At 60.7% G+C, this 22,478-nt stretch overlaps 1 protein-coding gene across 1 annotated transcript in view; it reads left to right on the top strand.

Annotated features, from left to right (window-relative positions):
- Positions 1 to 20,805, top strand: part of BSN (bassoon presynaptic cytomatrix protein) — a 77,928-nt gene extending 57,123 nt beyond the window's left edge. The window contains exons 5-12 of the mRNA XM_018066666.1: positions 372 to 7,016; positions 9,137 to 11,228; positions 11,540 to 12,330; positions 12,458 to 12,557; positions 13,073 to 13,204; positions 13,461 to 13,515; positions 13,853 to 13,945; positions 16,818 to 20,805. Of these exons, the coding sequence (XP_017922155.1) occupies positions 372 to 7,016; positions 9,137 to 11,228; positions 11,540 to 12,330; positions 12,458 to 12,557; positions 13,073 to 13,204; positions 13,461 to 13,501 (9,801 nt within the window). The 3' untranslated portion in view covers positions 13,502 to 13,515; positions 13,853 to 13,945; positions 16,818 to 20,805. The remainder of the gene's footprint in view (positions 1 to 371; positions 7,017 to 9,136; positions 11,229 to 11,539; positions 12,331 to 12,457; positions 12,558 to 13,072; positions 13,205 to 13,460; positions 13,516 to 13,852; positions 13,946 to 16,817) is intronic.

The raw sequence follows: 22,478 nt of genomic DNA, 5'->3' as shown, positions 1-22,478 counted from the left end.
ACTGGGATGTGGACCTGGGACGGTTCTTTGGGCCAGAGAGGACAGCAGGACCGTCTTGATGAGGCATGGTGGGCCTGGAGCCTGTGAGTTCTAGGCTGATCCTGTGTTTGACACCTTTTTAGATGCTTTGTTGCGTCTTTGCTACCATTAGATCTAGTAACACTTCTCTTTGAGAACCTAGGGATGCTTGTGGTTTGACATGGAACCTGTGAGTTATGCAAGTCCAGAGCAATGGAGTAGGTGGCGGGCCCTGATTCCCCCAAGAGTGGAGGCACCCCCTCCCTAGGGCCCCGGGGGTTGACAGAGAGGCTGGGGCTCCCCCAGGAGCCATCTGCCATCGGCAGTCAGCATCTGCTTCTTGCCCACTGTAGGAGCCTGGGGGCAAGCCTTACTCTCAGGACCTGTCTCGGAGCCCACAGAGCCTCAGCGACACAGGCTATTCCTCCGACGGCATCTCCAGCTCGCAGAGCGAGATCACTGGTATTGTGCGGCAGGAGATGGAGCATCTGGACAGCGCCGGGGTGACGGGGCCCCGGCCGCCCAGCCCCTCGGAGCTCCACAAGGTAGGGAGCAGCATGCGGCCTTCGCTGGAGGCCCAGGGCCCGGCGCCCAGTGGTGAGCGGAGCAGGCCGCCGAGTGGCAGTGCCGAGGAGCAGAAGCGGCGGCCCCGCTCTTTGTCCATCATGCCCGAGGCCTTCAACTCCGACGAGGAGCTGGAGGAGATCCTGGAGGAGGAAGAAGACTCCACGGAGTGGGGGCGCCGGGGGGAGCAGCAGGACGCAGCGGAGTCCTCTGACGACTTCGGGAGCCAGCTGAGGCATGACTACGTGGAGGACAGCAGCGAAGGCGGCCTGTCCCCGCTCCCGCCCCAGCCCCCGGCGCGGGCGGCAGACCTGACTGACGAGGAGTTCATGCGGCGGCAGATCCTGGAGATGAGCGCCGAGGAAGACAACCTGGAGGAGGACGAGGCTGCCCCCGCCGGACCTGGCCTGGCCAAACATGCCTCCCAAAAGGGCGGCCCCCAGCCCCGGCCCGAGTCCAGCCAAGAGCCGGGAGCGCTGCCCAAGAGGCGCCTGCCCCACAACGCCACCACGGGCTATGAGGAGCTGCTGTCTGAGGGAGGCCCCGCAGAGGACGTGGACGGCACTGCTGGGGCCCTGCAGGGCGGGCTCCGCCGCTTCAAGACCATTGAGCTCAATAGCACGGGCAGCTACAGCCATGAGCTGGACATGGGCCCAGGCCCCGACCCCAGCCTGGACCGGGAGCCTGAGCTGGAGATGGAGAGCCTGACGGGCTCACCTGAGGACCGCTCCCGCGGGGAGCACTCATCCACGCTGCCGGCCTCCACGCCCAGCTACACGTCGGGCACCTCGCCCACTTCCCTGTCCTCGCTGGAGGAGGACAGCGACAGCAGCCCCAGCCGCCGGCAGCGGCTGGAGGAGGCCAAGCAGCAGCGCAAGGCCCGGCACCGCTCGCATGGGCCCCTGCTGCCCACCATCGAGGACTCTTCGGAGGAGGAGGAGCTGCGGGAGGAGGAGGAGCTGCTGCGGGAGCAGGAGAAGATGCGGGAGGTGGAGCAGCAGCGCATCCGCAGCACAGCCCGCAAGACCCGGCGGGACAAGGAGGAGCTGCGGGCCCAGCGGCGGCGCGAGCGCTCCAAGACCCCCCCCAGCAACCTGTCGCCCATTGAGGACGCCTCGCCCACAGAGGAGCTGAGGCAGGCGGCCGAGATGGAGGAGCTCCATCGCTCCTCCTGCTCCGAGTACTCGCCCTCACCTTCCCTCGACTCGGAGGCTGAGGCCCCGGAGGGGGCGCCCAGCCGGCTCTACAAGTCGGGCAGCGAGTACAACCTGCCCACCTTCATGTCCCTCTACTCTCCAACCGAGACCCCCTTGGGCAGCGCCACAACCCCCAGCTCCGGCCGGCCCCTCAAGAGCGCTGAGGAGGCTTACGAGGAGATGATGCGGAAGGCCGAGCTGCTCCAGCGGCAACAGGGCCAGGCGGCAGGGGGCCGCGGGCCCCACAGTGGCCCCCCTCAGCCCACAGCTCCCCGCGCCCAGGGTTCCTTTGAATACCAGGACAGCCCAGACCGTGACTACGGCGGGGTTGCTCAGCCGGCTGCAGAGGGCACGCCAGCCGGCCTGGGAGCAGCCGTGTACCAGGAGATCCTCCAGACGTCCCAGAGCATCGCCCGAATGCACCAGGCCTCCTCGCGGGACCTGGCCTTTGCTGAGGACAAGAAGAAGGAGAAGCAGTTTCTGGACGCCGAGAGTGCGTACATGGACCCGATGAAACAGAATGGTGGCCCACTCACCCCTGGTACGAGTCCCACCCAGCTCGCTGCCCCCGTGTCTTTCGCCACTTCCAGCACCTCAGACAGCAGCGGGGGCCGAGTCATCCCTGATGTCCGTGTGACTCAGCATTTTGCAAAGGAGCCTCAGGACCCCGTCAAGCTGCACAGCACTCCTGCCTCCCCCAGCTCCACCTCCAAGGAAGTAGGCATAGGCTTTGCCCAGGGCCTCGGGGCCTCGGCCTCCATGGCTGTGACCCCTGGTCCAGCTGGCCTGCCACGAGGGTACATGGCTCCGACTTCCCCAGCAGCCTCAGAGCGTAGCCCTTCACCCTCTTTCACTGGCCATGGCTATGGACAGAGCCCGGCCACTGCAAACTATGGGTCTCAAACTGAGGAGCTACCGCAGGCCCCCCGTGGCCCAGCTGTCAGTGGGCGGGCTGCCAGAGAGAAGCCCCTGGGCGTGAGTGAGGGTGAGAGTGGCCCCCCACAGACCTCCCGGGGATATCCCTACTTTGTGAGCTCCAGTCCCCCTCTCTCTCCATCTTCTCCCTCAGAGAGTCCCACATTCTCCCCTGGCAAGCTGGGCCCAAGGGCCACCGCGGAGTTCTCTACACAGACGCCAAGCCCGACCCCTGCCTCAGACACGCCACGGAGCCCTGGTGCCCCTGCACCGACACCCACGGTGGCTCAGGGCACACAAACGCCACACCGACCCAGCACGCCTCGCCTGGTATGGCAGCAACCCTCTCAGGATGCCCCATTCATGGTTATCACCCTGGCATCAGATGCCTCCAGCCAGACCAAGATGGTCCATGCCAGTGCCTCCACTTCCCCAGTGTGCTCACCTGTTGACACCCAACCCACCACCCACAGCTACAGCCAGACAACACCTCCAAGTGGGTCTCAGCCCCCTGAGCCGCCTGGGCCCCCTGGCTTCCCACGGGCACCCAGCGCTGGTGCAGATGGGCCCCTGGCAGTGTATGGCTGGGGCGCCCTGCCTGCCGAGAACATCTCCTTGTGCCGGATCTCCTCCGTCCCTGGAACGTCTAGGGTTGAGCCCGGCCCCAGGCCCCCAGGCAGTGCCGTGGTAGACCTTCGCACCGCCATCAAGCCCACGCCCATCATCCTCACCGACCAGGGCATGGACCTGACCTCTCTGGCCGTGGAAGCGAGGAAGTACGGCCTGGCTCTGGATCCAATCCCGGGACGCCAGTCAACTGCTGTGCAGCCTCTGGTGATCAACCTCAATGCCCAGGAGCAGACACATGCCTTCCTCAGCACCGCCACCACCGTGAGCATCACCATGGCCTCCTCTGTGCTCATGGCTCAGCAGAAGCAGCCTGTGGTCTATGGAGACCCCTTCCAGAGCCGGCTTGACTTTGGCCAGGGTGCAGGGAGCCCAGTGTGCCTGGCCCAGGTCAAGCAGGTAGAGCAGGCCGTCCAGACCGCACCATATCGTGGTGGGCCTCGGGGAAGACCCCGGGAGACTAAGTTTGCCAGGTATAACCTGTCCAACCAGGTAGCACCTCTGGCCAGAAGGGACGTTTTGATCACTCAGGTGGGCCCAGCCCAGAGTGTTGGCCTCAAGTCGGGCCCAGTGCCAGAGCCCGGTACTGAACCCCATCGGGCCGCCCCTACAGAGCTGCGGTCGCATGCCCTGCCGGGCGCCAGGAAGCCGCACACGGTGGTGGTGCAGGTGGGCGAAGGTGCGGCAGGCACTGTGAGCACACTGCTCCCAGAGGAGCCGGCAGGGGCCCTGGACCTCACAGGGATGAGGCCTGAGAGCCAGCTGGCATGCTGCGACATGGTCTACAAGTTCCCCTTCGGCAGCAGCTGCACGGGCAGCTTCCGCACCGCCCCAAGCGCACCTGAGAGGAGCGTGGCAGAAGTTGCCCCACATGGCCAAAGCAGCGGCCCTTTCTACAGTCCCCGGGACCCAGAACCTCCTGAGCCCCCCACCTACCGGGCGCAGGTGATCGGGGGACCCGGCCCCCACGAAGAGCAGAGGCCCTACCCACAGGGCCTCCCCGGCAGGCTGTACTCCTCTATGTCCGACACCAATCTGGCTGAGGCTGGCCTCAACTACCACGCCCACAGGTTTGGGCAGCTCTTCCAGGGCCCAGGGCGAGACTCGGCCATGGACCTCAGCTCCCTGAAGCACTCCTACAGCCTGGGCTTTGCAGATGGCCGCTACCTTGGGCAGGGCTTGCAGTACGGTTCATTCACTGACCTGCGTCACCCCACAGACCTTTTGACTCACCCGCTTCCCATGCGGCGCTACAGCTCAGTGTCAAACATCTACTCGGACCACAGGTATGGCCCACGAGGAGATGCAGCTGGCTTCCAGGAGGCCAGCCTGGCCCAGTACAGCGCCACCACGGCGCGTGAGATAAGCCGTATGTGCGCAGCCCTCAACTCCATGGACCAGTACGGAGGGAGGCACGGCAGCGGTGGTGGGGGCCCCGACCTCATGCAGTATCAGCCCCAGCCCGGGCTCAGTGCCCCACAGGGCCTGGCTCCCCTGAGACCTGGCCTCCTTGGGAACCCCACCTTCCCAGAGGGCCAGGGGAGTCCTGGAAACCTGGCCCAGTACCGGCCTACAGCCGGCCAGGCCGCAGCAGTCAGACAGCTGCTGCCATCCACAGCCACCGTGCGGGCAGCCGATGGCATGATCTACTCGACCATCAATACTCCAATTGCTGCGACACTGCCCATCACCACGCAGCCTGCCTCAGTCCTGCGGCCCATGGTGCGTGGCGGCATGTACAGGCCTTACCCACCCGGTGGAGTCGCAGCTGTGCCGCTTGCCAGCCTGACGCGCATGCCTGTGATTGCCCCGCGCATACCTCTCGGGCCCACGGGGCTGTACCGATACCCTGTACCAAGCAGATTCCCCACCCCTGCCAGTGTTCCACCCACCGAGGGTCCTGTCTACCTGGGGAAGCCGGCTGCTGCCAAGGCCCCAGGGACTGGGGGCCCCTCCAGGCCAGAGCTGCCTGCTGGGGCTGCTCGGGAAGAACCCCTTTCCACAGCACCCCCTGCTGCCGCCAAGGAGACGGGAGCAGCCCCAGCCCTGGGGGCGGGCCAGAAGCCGCTGGGAGAGGCCACTCCTGGCGGTGGTGGCGGGGCCCTGGGCCGGCCGGGGCTCGAGAAGGAGGATGCCTTGCCGGAGGAGAGGCAGCGGAAGCAGCAGGAGCAGCTGCTGCAGCTGGAGCGAGAGCGGGTGGAGCTGGAAAAGCTGCGGCAGCTGCGGCTGCAGGAGGAGCTGGAGCGGGAGCGCGTGGAGCTGCAGCGGCACCGGGAGGAGGAGCAGCTGCTGGTGCAGCGGGAGCTGCAGGAGCTGCAGACCCTCAAGCATCATGTGCTGCAGCAGCAGCAGGAGGAGCGGCAGGCGCAGTTCGCCCTGCAGCGGGAGCAGCTGGCCCAACAGCGCCTGCAGCTGGAGCAGATCCAGCAGCTGCAGCAGCAGCTGCAGCAGCAGCTGGAGGAACAGAAGCAGCGGCAGAAGCCGCCCTTCCCCATGGCCTGTGAGGCACCTGGCAGAGGGCCGCCCCCCGCCGTCCCAGAGCTGGCCCAGAACGGCCAGTACTGGCCGCCCCTGACCCATGCAGCCTTCATCGCCGTGCCCGAGGGGTCTGGGCAGCCGCGTGAGCCCATGCTGCACCGCGGTCTCCCCAGCTCCGCCTCGGACATGTCGCTGCAGACGGAGGAGCCGTGGGAGGGAGGCCGCAGTGGTGGCCTCAAGAAGCGGCACTCCATGCCACGCCTGCGGGACGTGTGTGAGCCGGAGTCGGCACCCGAGCCCTGTGGGGTCAGAAGGATCGCGGACAGCAGTGTGCAGACGGACGAGGAGGATGGAGAGGGCCGCTACCTTCTGACCCGACGGCGCCGGGCACGGCGGAGCGCCGACTGCAGCGTGCAGACCGATGACGAGGATAGCGCCGAGTGGGAGCAGCCTGTGCGCCGCCGTCGGTCCCGTCTCTCCCGCCACTCAGACTCTGGCTCTGACAGCAAGCACGATGCCACGGCCTCCTCCTCTGCTGCTGCCCCCACCACGAGGGCCACGAGCAGCGTGGGCATCCAGACCATCAGCGACTGTTCTGTGCAGACGGAGCCTGACCAGCTATCCCGAGTTTCTCCAGCCATCCACATCACGGCCGTCACCGACCCCAAGGTGGAGATCGTCAGGTACATATCGGCACCCGAGAAGACTGGGCGCGGCGAGAGCCTGGCCTGCCAGACGGAGCCGGAAGGGCAAGCCCAGGGCGTGGCCGGGCCGCAGCTCATGGGGCCGACTGCCATCAGTCCCTACCTGCCTGGCATCCAGATCGTCACCCCAGGGCCCCTGGGCAGATTCGAAAAAAAGAAGCCGGATCCCCTGGAGATCGGATACCAGGCCCACCTGCCCCCAGAGTCCCTCTCTCAGCTCGTGAGCCGCCAGCCTCCCAAGTCCCCCCAGGTCCTCTACTCACCAGTCTCCCCTCTGTCCCCACACCGGCTCCTGGACACCTCCTTTGCTTCCAGTGAGAGGCTGAACAAGGCTCACGTGAGTCCCCAGAAGCACTTCACAGCTGACAGCGCTTTCCGCCAGCAGACGCTGCCGCGCCCCATGAAGACCCTGCAGCGCTCCCTGTCCGACCCTAAGCCCCTCAGCCCCACCGCCGAGGAGTCTGCCAAAGAGAGGTTCCCCCTCTACCAGCACCAGGGGGGACTGGGTAGCCAGGTATGGGCACCGGGGCTGGGCCAGGGTGGGACAGGGGTCTCGGCCTAGCCTGGGGGCCCCCACAGGGAGGGGTGTCTCCTGGGGTGGGGGTGGAGTCACCTCCAGCACCAGAGGCCCAGAGCTAGAAGTCGAGTCAGAGGCACATTGGGTGCATATCCGGTGGCGCCCACAGCCCAGCAAGGTGATCCTGGGCAAGACAAACTCACACTTGGGCCCCCGAGGCTATCCAGACCCTGCTGGAAACTTCAGCCCCTCCCTAGAGCTGCCTCTTCACGGCCCACAGCTGGCCTAGGCTCTGCCACTTCCTCCTTGTGGCCTCCTCAGCTCTCCCATCCGGCCTGTGCCCCTCCAAGTGTAAAACTTTTGTCTGGATTTTTCCTGGGAAAATGAGTAACATGGACCTGGCTGAGCTGCTCCCCACTCCCCAGCTCCAGCCTGGCTCCCCTTGCCCCACACAAAGCCCCAGCCCCATGGACTACCCTTCAGGGCCCATCCCCATACCTCATCTTGTCCCGTGCCCACATTCAACCCTCAGTGAATCTGTTCACACACCTGTCTGCTCCCCTAGATAGCGGCTCCTTGTCTGTGACTTGAGTTGCCAGTGATGTCCTGAACTGTGAGAGAGGGTGTGGCGTGTTGGGAAGATGGGGATGGCGAGGGCCTGACACCAGGGTCTTTCAATGCCAGGCCAGGAGGGGAGGGCTTTTCTCAAAGGCCCTTGAAGCTTCTGGATGTTTCAGGCAGGTGAGACAGGATGAGATCAGTATCTTAGGAAGCCTCCTGGGCAGAATGTGGGCTGGTGGACTGAAGGAAGTGCCTGTACAGTGGTCCTGGGGAGAGCCTGCAGGAGCCAGAGGCGTTGTGAGGTGTACCTCTGGGTAGGATGCAGAGAGGGGAGAGGTGAGGCCTCGATGGGTGGGATTGTGGAGGAGAGCCCTGGGGTATGCAGCCCAGAGGGGAGGGGGTGCAATATGGAGTCAGCGCTGGCAGGGAGGGCAGGTCAGAGAGGCTGGGTCCTGCCTCCAAACTAGGGTCAGCACAGAGGTCCCGTGCACTGGGCGCACTCCCGTGAGCACTCATAGTGTGCGATCAAAATGACAAGAGATGGACAACAGCGTGAGGAGTTCAAAGAGGGAAATTTGTTCCATTCTCTCAAAGGCCACCCTTCGTCCTGAGGTTTAGGGACACATTAGCATTTCTTTTAGGACGCTTGTTGAAAGCAAGTTGAGAGTTGCTTGGCAAGATAAACCATAAGAAGTCCAGTGTCAGTCCCCAGTGTATTTGGGGGATTTGGGTGGTCTGTGAAACCCAGAGGCCAGGAAGCTAGAGACAGTGGGAGGGCCAAGCTTCTGGCAGTGTGGACCTTGTGGCAACCCAGAATGAGCAGGTGAGCAGGGCCCCAGGCAGCACACGTTAGGGCGCCCTCACCAGGAAGCCAAGGAGCCAGAGGTACGGCCGCAGAGGCCCTCGAGGGCTGACAGGGATGTGGAGGAAGCTGGGGCCCGGCGGAGAGCATGGCCTGGCAGAGGGTGACATAGGGCTGCAGGAGGAGGAGACTGAACAGGCAGCTGAACTGCCTTTCACTTGAGAGAGGAGGAGGGCAGGAGGCAAAAAAGACTCAGAGCCTGCAGCCCCTGACCTTGTCAGCACGCACCCCTGGCCACGATCCTCTAGGGAACCTGGTGGGCCCAGGACCCTCTCCACTCCTGTCCATGGCCCTCTGCTGCCCTTGGCCCTTGCCAGCTGCTCAGACCCACACCCAGAGCCAAACCCGTACTCTCCTGCCCTCAGTACACTCAGTGGGAGGCAGAAGGTGATAAGCCCACTGGAGATGAACAGGGGTTCTCAGAGCCGCTGGGGGCCAGGCTAGTACTGGGCGTCAGCCAGAGGGGCCTCTTCTCCTTCCTCCTCTTCCACCGCCCTGAGCTCTGGGAAGGAAAAGGCCCATAAGACAATCACAGGCCCTCCTTCCAAGGCCATTGGGTGGGCAGGGCAGGCTTCGAGGCTGCCTGGAGAACCGGGGCGCTGACCCCAGCCAGGCCAGGGCTCTTCTACCCCGTGCCCCAACAAGCCACCCACACCTTGGGTCTCAGTGCTGCCCGCCCTTCCCTCTGTCTCAGGTGTCGGCGCCACCGCCCAACGGCCTGGTCCGCAAGGTGAAGCGGACACTGCCCAGCCCCCCTCCAGAGGAGGCTCACCTGCCCTTGGCTGGCCAGGCTGCTCCCCCGCAGCTGTATGCAGCCAGCCTGCTGCAGCGTGGGCTGGTGGGGCCCACCGCTGTCCCCGCCACCAAGGCCAGCCTGCTCCGGGAGCTGGACCGGGACCTACGGCTGGTGGAGCATGAGTCCACCAAGCTGCGCAAGAAGCAGGCGGAGCTGGACGAGGAGGAGAAGGAGATTGACGCCAAGCTCAAGTACCTGGAACTGGGCATCACCCAGCGCAAAGAGTCTCTGGCCAAAGACCGGAGTGGCCGGGACTACCCACCCTTGCGTGGTCTCAGCGAGCATCGTGACTATCTGTCGGACAGTGAGCTCAACCAGCTGCGGCTCCAGGGCTGTGCCACCGCGGCTGGCCAGTACGCGGAGATCCCTGTCACTGCCGCTGCCGCCGCCCCTGCTACTCCCTCCGGCTCCGCTGCTTTCCAGCCGCCCCGGTTCCCACCTCCAGTGCCACTGTACCCTGCAGGCAGCGCTGGGCCAACTCAGAACGGATTCGCAGCCCACCAGGCACCCACCTACCCTGGTCCCAGCACATACCCATCACCTGCTCTTCCTCCCAGTGCCAGTTACCCCGCTGAGCCTGGCCTGCCCAGCCAGCAAGCGTTTCGTCCCCCGGGCCATTATGCAGCCCAGACGCCCCTGCCAACCACACAGACCACCCTTTTCCCAGCCCCGGCTGACAGCCGTGCCCCCCACCAGAAGCCACGCCAGACATCACTGGCCGACTTGGAGCAGAAAGTGTCCACTAACTACGAGGTGATCGCCAGCCCCGTCGTGGCCATGTCTTCAGCCCCGTCGGAAACCAGCTACAGCGGCCCTGGCCCCACCGCCAGCAGCAGCTACGAACAGGGCAAGGTTCCCGAGCTGCCACGGGCCAGTGACCGCGGCGGTGTGAGCCTGAGCCCAGCCCCCATCTACTCCTCCGACTCACACTACACCAGCCTGGAGCAGACTGTCCCCCGGAACTACGTGATGATCGACGACATCAGTGAGCTGACCAAGGACAGCGCCTCCACCGCCCCCGAGAGCCAGCGACTGGAGCCCCTGGGGCCGAGCAGCAGTGGGCGTCCAGCGAAAGAGCCAGGAGAACCAGGCATCCTCGAGGGGTCCGCACTGCCCTGCTGCTATACCAGAGGGGAGGAAGAGTCCGAGGAAGACTCTTACGAGCCCCGTGGTAAGAGCGGCCACCACCGGGGTGTGGAGAGCAATGGTCGACCAGCCAGCACGCACTATTACAGCGACAGTGACTACAGACACGGCACTCGAGCGGACAAGTATAGTCCAGGCCCTGCGGGGCCCAAGCACCCCTCTAAGAGCCTGGCCCCAGCTGCTGTCCCCTCGAAGCGCAGCAAGCACCGGAAGCAGGGCATGGAGCAAAAGATCTCCAAGTTCTCACCTATCGAAGAGGCCAAGGACGTGGAGTCAGACCTGGCTTCCTATCCCTCCTCTGCAGTCAGCAGTAGCCTGGCTTCTCGGGGAAGGAAGTTCCAGGACGAAATCACCTATGGGCTCAAGAAGAACGTGTATGAGCAGCAGCGGTATTATGGGGTGTCCAGCCGGGACCCAGCGGAGGAGGATGACCGCGTGTATGGTGGGAGCAGCAGGTCCCGGGGGGCACCTGCATACAGTGGGGAGAAGCTGTCCAGCCATGACTTTGGGGGCCGGGCCAAGGGATACGAGCGGGAACGGGAGGCTGTGGAGCGACTTCAAAAAGCGGGCCCCAAGCCCTCATCTCTGAGCATGGCCCACGGCCGGCCTCGGCCCCCCATGCGGAGCCAGGCCTCTGAAGAGGAGAGCCCCGTCAGCCCCTTGGGGCGGCCCCGCCCTGCTGGGGGCCCCCTTCCCCCCGGGGACACCTGCCCACCATTCTGCTCCAGCCACTCCATGCCCGATGTCCAGGAGCACGTCAAGGAGGGACCGCGGTCCCACTCATATAAGCGTGATGAGGGCTACATCCTGGATGATTCCCACTGCGTAGTTTCCGACAGCGAAGGTAATGGCAGCTGGGGGTGATGTCTGCGGATGCTCAGCACCTGGGGGGCCTTGCCTACCCATGGGGTCCTGAGCCCTGAGGTGTCCCGGCGGGGCCGGGCCTGGTGCCTCACCTGGTGGGCCCTGCTGCTGGCTGCCCTTCCTCCTGCTCCGCCCGCGCCCTGGCCTCAGCGGTGGGGGTGGGGGCTGGGGGCCTGGCGTTAACGCTTGTGGCTGTGGGCCCACTCTCTGTTTTCCTTGCATGGCTTCAGCTGGGCCAGCCCCCTGCGGCCAGCCCAGGGGTTGACCGTGTTCTGTTTTTGGTCTCTGAAGCGTATCACCTGGGCCAGGAGGAGACAGACTGGTTTGATAAGCCCCGGGATGCCCGCTCTGACCGGTTCAGGCACCACGGGGGCCACGCAGTCTCCTCCTCCTCCCAGAAGCGAGGCCCTGCCAGGCACAGCTACCACGACTACGATGAGCCCCCCGAGGAGGGCCTGTGGCCACACGATGAGGGTGGTCCAGGCCGCCACGCCTCAGCCAAGGAGCACCGACACCACGGTGACCACGGGCGGCACTCGGGCCGCCACGCCAGCGAGGAGCCAAGCCGGCGGGCTGCCAAACCACACGTTCGGGACGTGGGTCGCCATGAGGCCCGGCCTCACCCGCAGCCCAGCCCTGCCCAGGCCGTGCAGAAGAAAGGTCAGCCTGGGTACCCCAGCTCCGCCGAATACTCACAGCCATCCCGTGCCCAGTCAGCATACCATCACTCTTCTGAGAGCAAGAAGGGCTCCCGACAGGCCCACCCTGGGCCCGTGGCACTGCAGCCAAAGCTAGAATCCCAACCACAGCCGCAAGGCCGGCAGGCAGCCCCAGGGCCACAGCCGTCCCAGCCACCGCCGTCCAGGCAGATGCCCTCGGCAACAGCGTCGCGTCAGCCGCAGACACAGCCGCAGCCGCAGCAAGGTCTTGGGCTGCAGCCTCCACAGCAGGCCCCATCGCAGGCGCGGCTGCAGCAGCAGGGCCAGCCAGCTGCCCGGGGTCCGGCCTCTGCTGCCAGCCAGCCAGCAGGGAAGCCTCAGGCAGGCCCTCCGACAGCCACAGGCCCCCAGCCGTCAGGACCAGTAAGTAGGGCTCCGGCACATGGATGCCCTGCAGGGTGGATGCTGGGACAGCAGCTTGGACAGGCCCTGGGTTCCAGGCTGGGCAGAGCGGATGGGCAGTAGCTCAGCTGTGTTCTGTGTTTTGCAGCCACGGGCAGAGCAGGCGAACAGCTCTAAAGGGACCGCCAAAGCGCCCCAGCAGGGGAGGCCTCCTCAGGCCCAGCCACCGCCAGGACCTGGCCCTGCAGGTGAGCCTGCCTTTGGGCACCCTTGGCTATGACACAGAGTACCTGGGCTGCCCTCTTCCTACACTGACCGGGACCCTGAGCTTCCCCACACTGCGTGCCGTCACTGGTTCCTGAGAAGTGCCCAGCAGCGCTGCTGGCCTCCCCAGCAGAAATTAGCCTGGGGTTAGAATTAGCCAATGGGTCACCAGCACGGGGGACTTAGGGCTCAGGCAGCTCCGAATGGAGAGCCTGGAAGGGGCTGGTGAGCACAGTGCCACGATCTAGCTCCTTATTTTCCTCCTCCCTCCTCCCTCTTTTCTGCTGTTCCCTTCCTTGCTCCTTATCGTCCTCAACTTCTTTCTTTTTTCTGCTTCTTCACACCCCTTTACTTCCTGTTCTTACCTTCCTCTCTTGATTTTTCCATCATCCTCCTCACCTTTCATTGCACAGGGCACCTGTGTTGCCATTACTTGCCTGCTCAGACTCTGAAGTGTCGGTCCAGGCATGGCTCATGATGGTGGCTCCTTTCCCCCTAGGTGTGAAGGCTGGAGCCAAGCCTGGAGGGACCCCAGGGGCTCCTGCCGGCCAGCCAGGTGCCGAAGGGGAGAGCGTGCTCTCCAAGATCCTCCCCGGTGGGGCTGCGGAGCAGGCCGGCAAGCTGACGGAAGGTAAGCAGTGCCTACAGCCGGGTCTGTGGTGGGCAGTGCTCACGGGCCCTACCGTGGCAGAGTTCGGGTCTGGGGAATGGTTCCAGGCTGGGCCACCTCGTCACGGGCCAGCCCGAGGGCGCGCCTGCTGCTGCCTAGTTATTCTTAAGGCAGTCCCTGCCCCTTGGGCTGAGCTTGGCTTTGCACCAAATGGCCTTGATTAGGAGGGTGCCTTGCCCACTTTCCTGACACCTCTCTCCTTTCTCCTGTGTCACAGCTGTGTCTGCTTTTGGTAAAAAATTCTCCTCCTTCTGGTGACCATGCCCTGCAGGGTGAGTATGAGCCTCCTGTACCCACCTTCCCCTGGGAAAGGCCTGAGGCACTGGACGTGGGGGAGGTCTTCTGGGAGGAGCACGGTCTTCAGCAGCGGGTGATGTGGTTAGAGCTGCAGTGAGTGTAGGAGGAGGAAGGGGAGGAGGGGCCCTGTGCACAGAGGGTCTATACAGTAGAGATCCCCGGCAAAGGGAAGCCAGGGCCAGCTTCCCTTTGTCCTTTTCCAGCACCCCCAGCCCGTGACAGGGCTCTGAAAGCTACGCGTTGACATTAGGTTGTGGGGGGGGTTCCGCAGGGTGCAGCTCCTCCCAGCCCTCCCTTGTGTATACTTCGCAGGCTCTTGAAGAAATGAAGGGAGATGATATCATTGCTGTGGAAAAATCTCTGGAGCCAGAGGCCTGGGCGCAGCTCTGGACTCTGCGTATAACAGTGAGTATCAGGACCAGGCTGGGCTGGGCGGAGGAGGAGGTGAAGGGCCCAGGCCGCCGACCCAGCTTCTGCAAGTGTGAACTAGGAGGGACCTATGGGAGCTTCCTTCAACTGGGACAGGCCCAGCAGCTACCTGGAGGCAGAAACGACTGAGCTGGCTGAGATGACTCAGGTAGTAACCTCAGGAAAGGGCTGGGCAAACCAACTGTGCCCCACAACTGGGGCTCCATACACTGGGCGCTGATTCCAGAGCCCCGTCTCTGAGGCCTAGTGCTGGTCACTTTGCTCCGGATGTTCAGATGAAGCTGGAGTCCCCAAACCGTGTAGAGTTAGCAGTCTTCAGTGTGACGTCAAAATAAAATTGACCTCACAGTTGCAAGAGGGACGTGAAGAATGAGCAGAGAGGTGGATGGGAAAGGGACAGAGTCAGGGAGGACACCCAGACAGGAGTCTCAGCTCCAGACCAGGTCAGCCCAGGAAGAGAGCAGAAGGGCCTCAGGAGGGGACCCTGGCTTTTGCTGGGCTGTGGTGATCAAAGCAGGATCAGAAGCCTGGACCTAGAGCCTTCTCTGGCCCTGGCCTTGCCTCCGGGCAGGCAGGAGGAAGTGGTACCTCCTGCAGGATGGTGGGGAGGGTAGGCTGGCTGACTGCATTGCTCTATGCAAAACCAGGCACCACCTCCTCACATTCCATAGCCTTGGGGTCCTCTTCCTACCCCTCCTTTGCCACTTCTGCTTCTAAGAGTACAGAGGTATGGGTGCTTCTCACAGTGGGCAGGCATGTGTGTGGCAGGGCCAGGCGCTCAACAATCAAATCACAAGGGAGCCCTGGGACCAGCGAGGCCTTTGCCCAGGCCTGGCCTGCTTGTGGGAAGGAGTGAAATCGAAAGGGTCACCTGTCTCTGGAGGACCAGTGGGGAGACTGGAAAGGTCCAGTTCCCATCCATTTATTCAGTAAGTGTTTGTCAGGTACAAGTAGGTGCTGGGCCCTGTTCTGAAGAGTGCTGAGGATCTAGCTGAGAACAGGACTGGCTCCCTGCCCTCTGAAGCTGGCAGCCTGTTAAGAGGGGCAGAGAAGAAATAAGTTTAAAAAAAATTAGATGAGAAGGTAATTTCTGGGATATCCCTGGAGGTCCAGTGGTTAAGACTCTGCACTTCCAATGCAGGGGGTGCGTGTTTGATCCCTGGTCAAGGAACTAAGATCCCACATGCCACAGAGCATAGCCAAAAATATTAAATAAAATGAAATTGAGTCCTTAAGTAAAAAGAAAATATTTTTAAAAATGAGAAGCATATGAATCTATAAAAAAAGTCTTAAAAAAAAATAAAAGGAATTTCTGAAGGTTTTAAGTGTTCTAAAGCCAGTGAGGCAGTTATGGCTCAGAGGGGTCTACACTAGAGAAGGTGGTCAGTGACAGGTAAGGCTCAAGCAGGGAGAAGAGGCTGCTGTGGAATGGGCCCAGGTGAGGGAACGGCAGCTGCAGAGCCTCCAGTGAGACAGATAGACTTCGGGGACAGACAGAAGGCCAGCACAGCCAGAGCCATAGAGGAGGGGAGAGATGTCCAAGGGTGTAGTCGGAGGAGCCAGCTGGGCTGGGCTTTGCAGGCCAAAGTGGAGAGCCCAGAATTTGTTCTAAGGAGACTACAGCGCAGCACTCCAGCGTTCATCCTGCCTTCACCCCCAGGGCAGCGGACTCCCTGCCGCCTTCCCGCTCCGCCACGTTTTCTCTGAGTTGCCCTGGAACAGAGGTGAAATGGGAAGTTGTGCTGAAGGGAGGGGAGGTTGGGGCAGCTCGGGACCAGGCCCACAGCAGGATCTGCCTTGGGTGTAGGGCCAAGGCTGTGTCACTGGGGAGCGAAAGGAGCCACTGGCGTGGCTTCATCCCATGTTCTGCCCCGTGACACGCATGGGCCACTGAGGCCACTGACTGTGGACTTCAAGGGGTCTCCCTCAAAGCCTGACATCTGGCTGATCGTGCCAAGTGGTCAGCGCTGCTGTGAGTGTCCGTCTCCTGGTGCCTTTTGTGGAGATTTCAGAAGTGGGCTGGGAGAGGCTCGTCATTTTAAACAAAACCCCATCTCCCTCATTCGTTTTTTAAAAAATTTTTAAAAAATAAGTTTATTTGTTTCAAGGTTTACAAATAACAAAGGTGCACCGTGTATTTAAAATTGCCATTATAGGTGAGAGCGTGCATGCACAGTCATTTTTGTTTGAGTAATATTTTTAATGTAATAGATTTTAAGATGTGTAAGGGAAGGAGCTGGCAGAGATGAATGTGCCGAGCAAAACCACAGCTGTGTATCTTTTAAAGCACATCGTGGCCTTAAGTACCATGTTGTTAAGGATTCTCATGAAGTGCCATTGACTAAACATCAAATCAGAGTACTGTTTCTTCAGTGTTATTGTTTTCAGAGCCACATTTTGTTGCTTATTTGCTAGTATTAATCAGTCAAAGGACACCATTCTTTTTTTTTTTTTTTTTTTGGAAACCAAAGCTGTCTCAGAAATGGCCAATTTAACTTTACAGTAACAAAATAGCACAACACAGACTCTCTCAATACAGATAAATTCACACATACTGGAGATTATATATAATAGACAGATATGAAGCAACTTGTGTTAAAGAAGTGTCCCTTCCTGGCCAGCCTGATTCTTCTTTCTTCCTGACCTTCTCTTTATGAACTCAAACCTGCCCCAGTACCCATCTCCTCTGCCTCAGTGGGGCTGGGAGCCCGTGGGTGCAGAGGAGCCAGGCCATCAGCCTGTGGCCAACAGCTGGAAGGAGGGCGGGCGGGAGGCAGCTGTCCATGGTGCTTGACCAAATTTTTCTCTTTCCTTTTTCCCTCTCTCCTGCCTCCTTTTCTCCTCCAAGCATCTACAATCTGACAAACCGTCGGCCCAAAGACTCACACGAGGTGGAACGTGGCTGTCGGGCCTCAGTTGAGGACAGGATGTTTTCTAACAGCAGCTGCCAGGGTGAAGCCTGTGCTGGTCACGTGGGACCACTGGACCCGGGTACCCGTGACTGCCTTCCCAGAGACCCTGCTCTCCTCCGGGCGCCACCGTCAAGGCGCAGCCATCAGTGGGAGGGAGGAACGCCCTCTGGAGACCCTGCCACATGGCAGTTTTGCTGCTCTGCCCATAGCTGCCCTCCGCGGCCCGGCCGGCCCGGCCTCCAATGCGTTATACACAGAGTTGGGGCGCACGCTGCCTGTTTTTGACGGATGCTGCCCTCCCTCCACCATGCCAGAAGTTTTTCCACAGCCTTGGAGAGGGGCTTTGACCGAGGGCTGGGGGCCCCAGGCTCCGTTTCCTTCACATTCCAGCTGGCCCAGATCCCTCCGTGGCCACAGGGGCCTGCCCTCCCCTCACCCTGCCCTCTGGGTGACACTGGAGCAGGCGTCCACATGGCTAGCGTGGGATTGGGAGAACTTTACAAACGTTAGGACCTAACACTGTCTCATCGCTGAAATCAGAGGCCATAGCACCGAAAAGCAGCGTGGGCGCCGGCTGAGGCTTCTCCCAGCCTGTGGGCGGCCGCGTGCTAGCACGCCCGCCGCCATCTTCAAAGCCATTCCCCCGAGTCATCATGAGCATCCCAGCGGCCCCTCCACTGTCTCCACCAGCCGGCTCCTCGTTCGTACACCTGGGGATTTCTTTTGATTTCAAGAACAGCCTTAATCATTTCAGTTTGATTTAAGTGTATACCTCATAAACATTGTTCTTTCGTTTCTCCCCCCACCCCTCCTTTCTCTCTTCCCTCTCTCGGCTCACCTCCTTGCCTCTCCCCTTCACCACCACCTTGTGACTGATGGTTTGGTCTCCTCTTTGCTCTGCCCCTGCTCAGCACAGGGAGAATGTTGACTAAGAAGCAATAGTGGGCAGCAGGCCACCAAGAGCACAAGCCCAGGGCGGGGTCTAGGGAGGCCCCTCAGCCCACCTCTGTTTACCGTGGAACTCCAGTCCTTCTTAAGCCATCACCAGTGGACGTGCTCAGAGGAGAGGGGCCAGGGCTTCTGCCAGCCGAGCGAGGGAAGGGCCCAGAGCCCTGTGCTGGGGTGGGTGGTGCCGTCCAATCCACCCCAGTGGACTGGGCGGGGCTCCTCCCCAAGGCCCTTCCGTCTGGGGCCTCCATTCATCTTGGGCACAGCCGCAAGTCTCATCTCTAACGTTCTATGCAATGAAATATAAACCCTCAAAGACAACTGTTAATATTTATTAAATTCCGTGTTATGTATAAGGAGTTAATTGCGAAGATGCAATTGAGAAACTGGATAGATCAGCTCATATCCGACCCCTCGCTCCCCTCCCCCTCCCCCGCTCCCACCGTGTGTGTGAAGTTCTCAGTCTGTGGCATGTTCGACCTGTGGCAGGACTCGCTGCTGCCAAGCAAGTCACCGCCGGTCCCACAGCGGAGCATGCACAGCTCGCAGCCTCTTTGCACGATCTCATCCATTTTAAATGCTCGACCCTCTTGCTTGGAGTTCTTTTTGTCTCAGACCCCCTGCTTCAGGAGTGCTTCTAGCTGACTTCTGCACGAGCTAGTGAGGACAGCCGGAATTGCTGCCTGAGCATGCCAGGCCACGGGCCCGGCAGTACAAGGCCCCACACACCCTGCGGGTTTCTCTGACCAAGACGTCTCTGGGGAGACACGGTGGGAGCCCACACAGGATGTGTGCACGTGAGCATTTGGAAGATTGGCTGTGGGATTTCCATCTGTAAGTTGCCCCCCGCCCTTACCCTGGCCCCGAGCCAGAGACATCTGGCTGCCCCTTCCCAGCGGGGCAGTGTTCGAGGGCAGAGCTGGACTGCCTCTGCAGCCAGAGAGACAGAAGCCAAGAGTGGGGCCTGCCTGTGTCCTAGGACCCAGCTCCTGACTGTGCCTGCTCTGTGCCTCTCCTCTGGCTTGTAAGCTCCAGGGTCTGTGAGCCAGGAGATCTAGGCCAGGACCAGAGGCCAGAGGGTGCTCAAGAAGGGCTGGACCTTTGCGTTTGTGGTGTGGACCGCTGACAGTGTCACTTTGCATCATAGTGGGTGTTCCCATAGACAGTGGCTTCAAGCAGAGATTTTTGGGAAGCATCTCAATAACAAGACTTCCAGAAGGTTCTGTGGTGACACTCTCTGTGTCTGTCCCCAGGACCTAAACGCCCCACCAGCCCCCATCTCTGGAGCCCCAGCATCCCACTGCTCATGACTGAGCCAAGCGTGCAGCAGGCACCCGACCCCTCCAGGCCTGGCCTTCCTCCAGAGTTTGCACCATGCATTTCTCAGGGGTCTGCATTTCTCCTTTCCAGTAAGGTCTACAAGCCCTTTCAGAGAGGGATCCTGACCCACTTCTGGCAGCTGTGGATGAGATAGGAGGCTGTTACCCGCTTCATTGGGCCCAGGCCCCACCCTTCTGGATTTGGGCTTCACCCATCCAACCAGACACCTGCCTCATTGCAGAGAGCAGGCCTGGGCCATGTGAGGCCATCTGTGCAAGGGCTAAGGGAGGCCATCATCTGGCCCCTCTGACCACCCAGGGCCAGGTTTTTGTGAGGTGTGGCTAGTGGCTGGATACATATGTGAGGGACTAATGCAGTGAGCCTCCCCACAGAAGGCCAAGGGACGGGTCCAGAAGCGGGGAACAGGCAAGGAGATGACAGCAGGCCAACCTCCATCAAGGCTAGTTTCAAGGCTAGTTTCTTATGCATTGACTTTTCAGCAAATCTTTCTGGTCAAGCTCTCTGAGCTGGACATTTCTGACATCTGCCACTCCCCACCCCCCAACATATCCACAGGACACATCTGTACCATCACCCCCTTGTGAAGGTGGCTGGAGCAGGCCTCTGGGCCACAGGCGTGCTGGCCCTTGTATAGATACAGCTGTGACTCCAGGGACCAGAGGCTGAGAGACCAGTATTCGATGCCTTGGGTGCTGGGGAGCACCAAGCACATCTCCACACAGGCAAGGGGATGTCTCTGGAGAGCAGTCTAGGCCTTCTCTATACCCTCCCCCGCCCCAGTGTCATGAGTAAGGGCACTGCCTCCTCTACTTCAGGGCCCAATGCATTCACAGCAACAACCCCCGCCCCACCATCGCTTAGTCCTTGGGAAGAGACTGCGGTCTCAGGGCCCATGGTGAGAGGCAGCAGTGGCAGCAACTATGTCCTGTCTTCTGGAGCCTGTGGGGAGTTTTCCAGGCCAATCCTTTGCCATGGCAACAAGGCCCTGGCCTGTTGGCCCCTCCCTTGCCCTCGTGCCCCCTCCCCCCACTCTGTAAATACTTGTCATCATGGACCACGACAGGGTCAGAGGGACAGGCCTGACCAACTGCAATGCCTCAGAGACATCACTTCTGTTCCCTGGGTACCAGCAGCCCTGGTGCGTGTGCGCTGGGGGGCACGGGAGAGCCAGGGGAGTCGTGAGGCTATCGTGCGTATGCGCATGTGAACAAGCGTGTGAGTGTGTGTGTGTGTGCGTGTCTGCCTCACTCGGCCTCTGGGACCCAGTAAGCCCGTCCTCTCTTAGAGCAGCGCCCTGGAGGGCGGTGGCCGCCCCACGCCTTTCCTCTGCTAGCTTCTTTGTCTTGTTTTGGCTCCCCCTCAACACACGCCTTCCCTCTGCCTCCCTTCTTTCCTCTCTTCCCTTCTTTCCTTCTCTCCTTCTTTCTTTGAGGGGGGAAGAGTGCTGTACAAAGTCAAACAAACAAGTTTACAGTTGTAAGTGCAATGACCCGAGTCCTTCACGTGACCTTGTGAACCGTGTGCCGTCCTCCGTGCTCTGTGAGAACTCGTGGTACTTCAGTGTCCCTCCCCCTGTATTGTGACAAGGTAATTCTGTGGTATCAGAATAAAAGGACTTGATATAAACAACCTACAGACTGTCTCTGGGATGGTTTCTGAAATGGGCAGGCGCAGACAGAGGAACAAATCCCCCAACTGTGACAGCCCCGTGTTTTCACGGTTGAAGGGAAAGGATGAGAAGGCAATGATGCGGAAGTACCAGCAAGGCCAGGGCAGAGCTCACAGCAATCTGGCCAAAGACAGTGGGTCCCTCCACAAAGGCAAGTTTAATGCTTGAACCTGGAGAGAGCAGTTAGTTCACTGGGCAGACTTGTTAATAAATATTTTTTAAGTTTTTTAAATTGGGGTTTAATTACTTTATAGTGTTGTGTCAGTTTCTGCTATACAACAAGGTGAATCAGCTATATGTATACATATATCCCCTCCCTCCCACCTACCCTGCCTCAAGGGCAGACTGTTGAGGGTACCTCCACAGTCTGCGAGTGTCTGGGGTGCACACTTTTCTGAGGCCTGGTTCCTGGGGACCCAAGTGAGCAGGTGCTGCCCCCTGGTGCCGCCAACAAGCCCTACACCTGTCTGCCTTGGCTGTGTCCACTCCAACCTCCAAACTCTTGGGGACTACTAGATCTTAGTCCTTCCCCAGACTAAGAAAGCCTTCTTTTCAAAGTAACCCTGAGTTTCTAGAAATGTTTAAAAACACAGATAAGTGAAAAGAGTATCAGCCTCACCTCTGGCCTTCCTCAAAGTTAGTATCTTGATGCATGTCTTTCCTTCCTGTGTTTTTCTTTTTCATTTTAAACAGAGCCAGAAAGATACAGCAGTTCCTGTTTTCTAGCATTCTGTTTATTTCTACATGTTCATTCCAGATACTTAGATGTTCATCCTCCAATGCCCAGCCTCCAGAGAGCTGCACCATGAGTTTACAGCCAGGCTGCTGAAAGCGCCCTCAAAGACAGGCACTATGTTCCCAGTTTTCCTGTTGTAAACAATGCTGTAATGAACATCCTCATTTCCACCTTTCCACCCAGATGGGTGGCTGGGGCCACTCTTTCTGCTCCCAGTTCTGACCTTAACAGGCCTGCACCTATGGATGCTCACAAATAAGTGGCCTCAGAAAATGGAAACTGTTTTTACCTGACTAGTCTGATGGGGAAGGGGAAGGGGAAGCTGCAGGCCAGTCAAGTGGGATCTGAGTCACAGGCAAGGCAGGGCACAGGGACCCAGGGTCCTGAGGGAGCCAGGGTCCTTGGCTCCAGCCAAGCTCAGGAGACATCCATTGCTTCTGGTTTGACAACTGGCCAGCCTCTTCTGCCATGGTAACCTGCCCTGTCCAATGCCAGTGTCCTGAGGGAGCCTTCTTGCCCAGGTTTCTCATTCCACAGGAAGGACTCTGGTTCTGGGGGGGGCCTGTACCCACCAGGCCCTCTGCACCCAAGAACTTGGGCTGAGGCCTGGGAAGGCAGACAGGCTCATGCGCTCATCCACGTGCCACGGAGCAGGGTGGGGGAGGGCTGGAGGGGCAGATAGCTTCTGGGTCAGGCTTGGTGTCCGATAAGACCTGGCAACACCCTGTGTGAACTTTGTACCCGCCCTTTGCCATAAGCCCAGAGCTCTGCATTCTACCAGGAGCACACCTCCACCCTTTTCTCTTCGGCCAGAGAACCCCCTGCAGAGCAGCGTCTGGTGAATGTAAGCCCAGCAATAGACCAGGAGGTCCCGACAGCCAGCCTCCGGGCTGCGGGAGACCC

This window comes from Capra hircus, chromosome 22 (genome assembly GCF_001704415.2).
Source record: "Capra hircus breed San Clemente chromosome 22, ASM170441v1, whole genome shotgun sequence".
Taxonomy (NCBI): domain Eukaryota; kingdom Metazoa; phylum Chordata; class Mammalia; order Artiodactyla; family Bovidae; genus Capra; species Capra hircus.
This window is presented reverse-complemented; position numbering and strand designations above follow the sequence as displayed.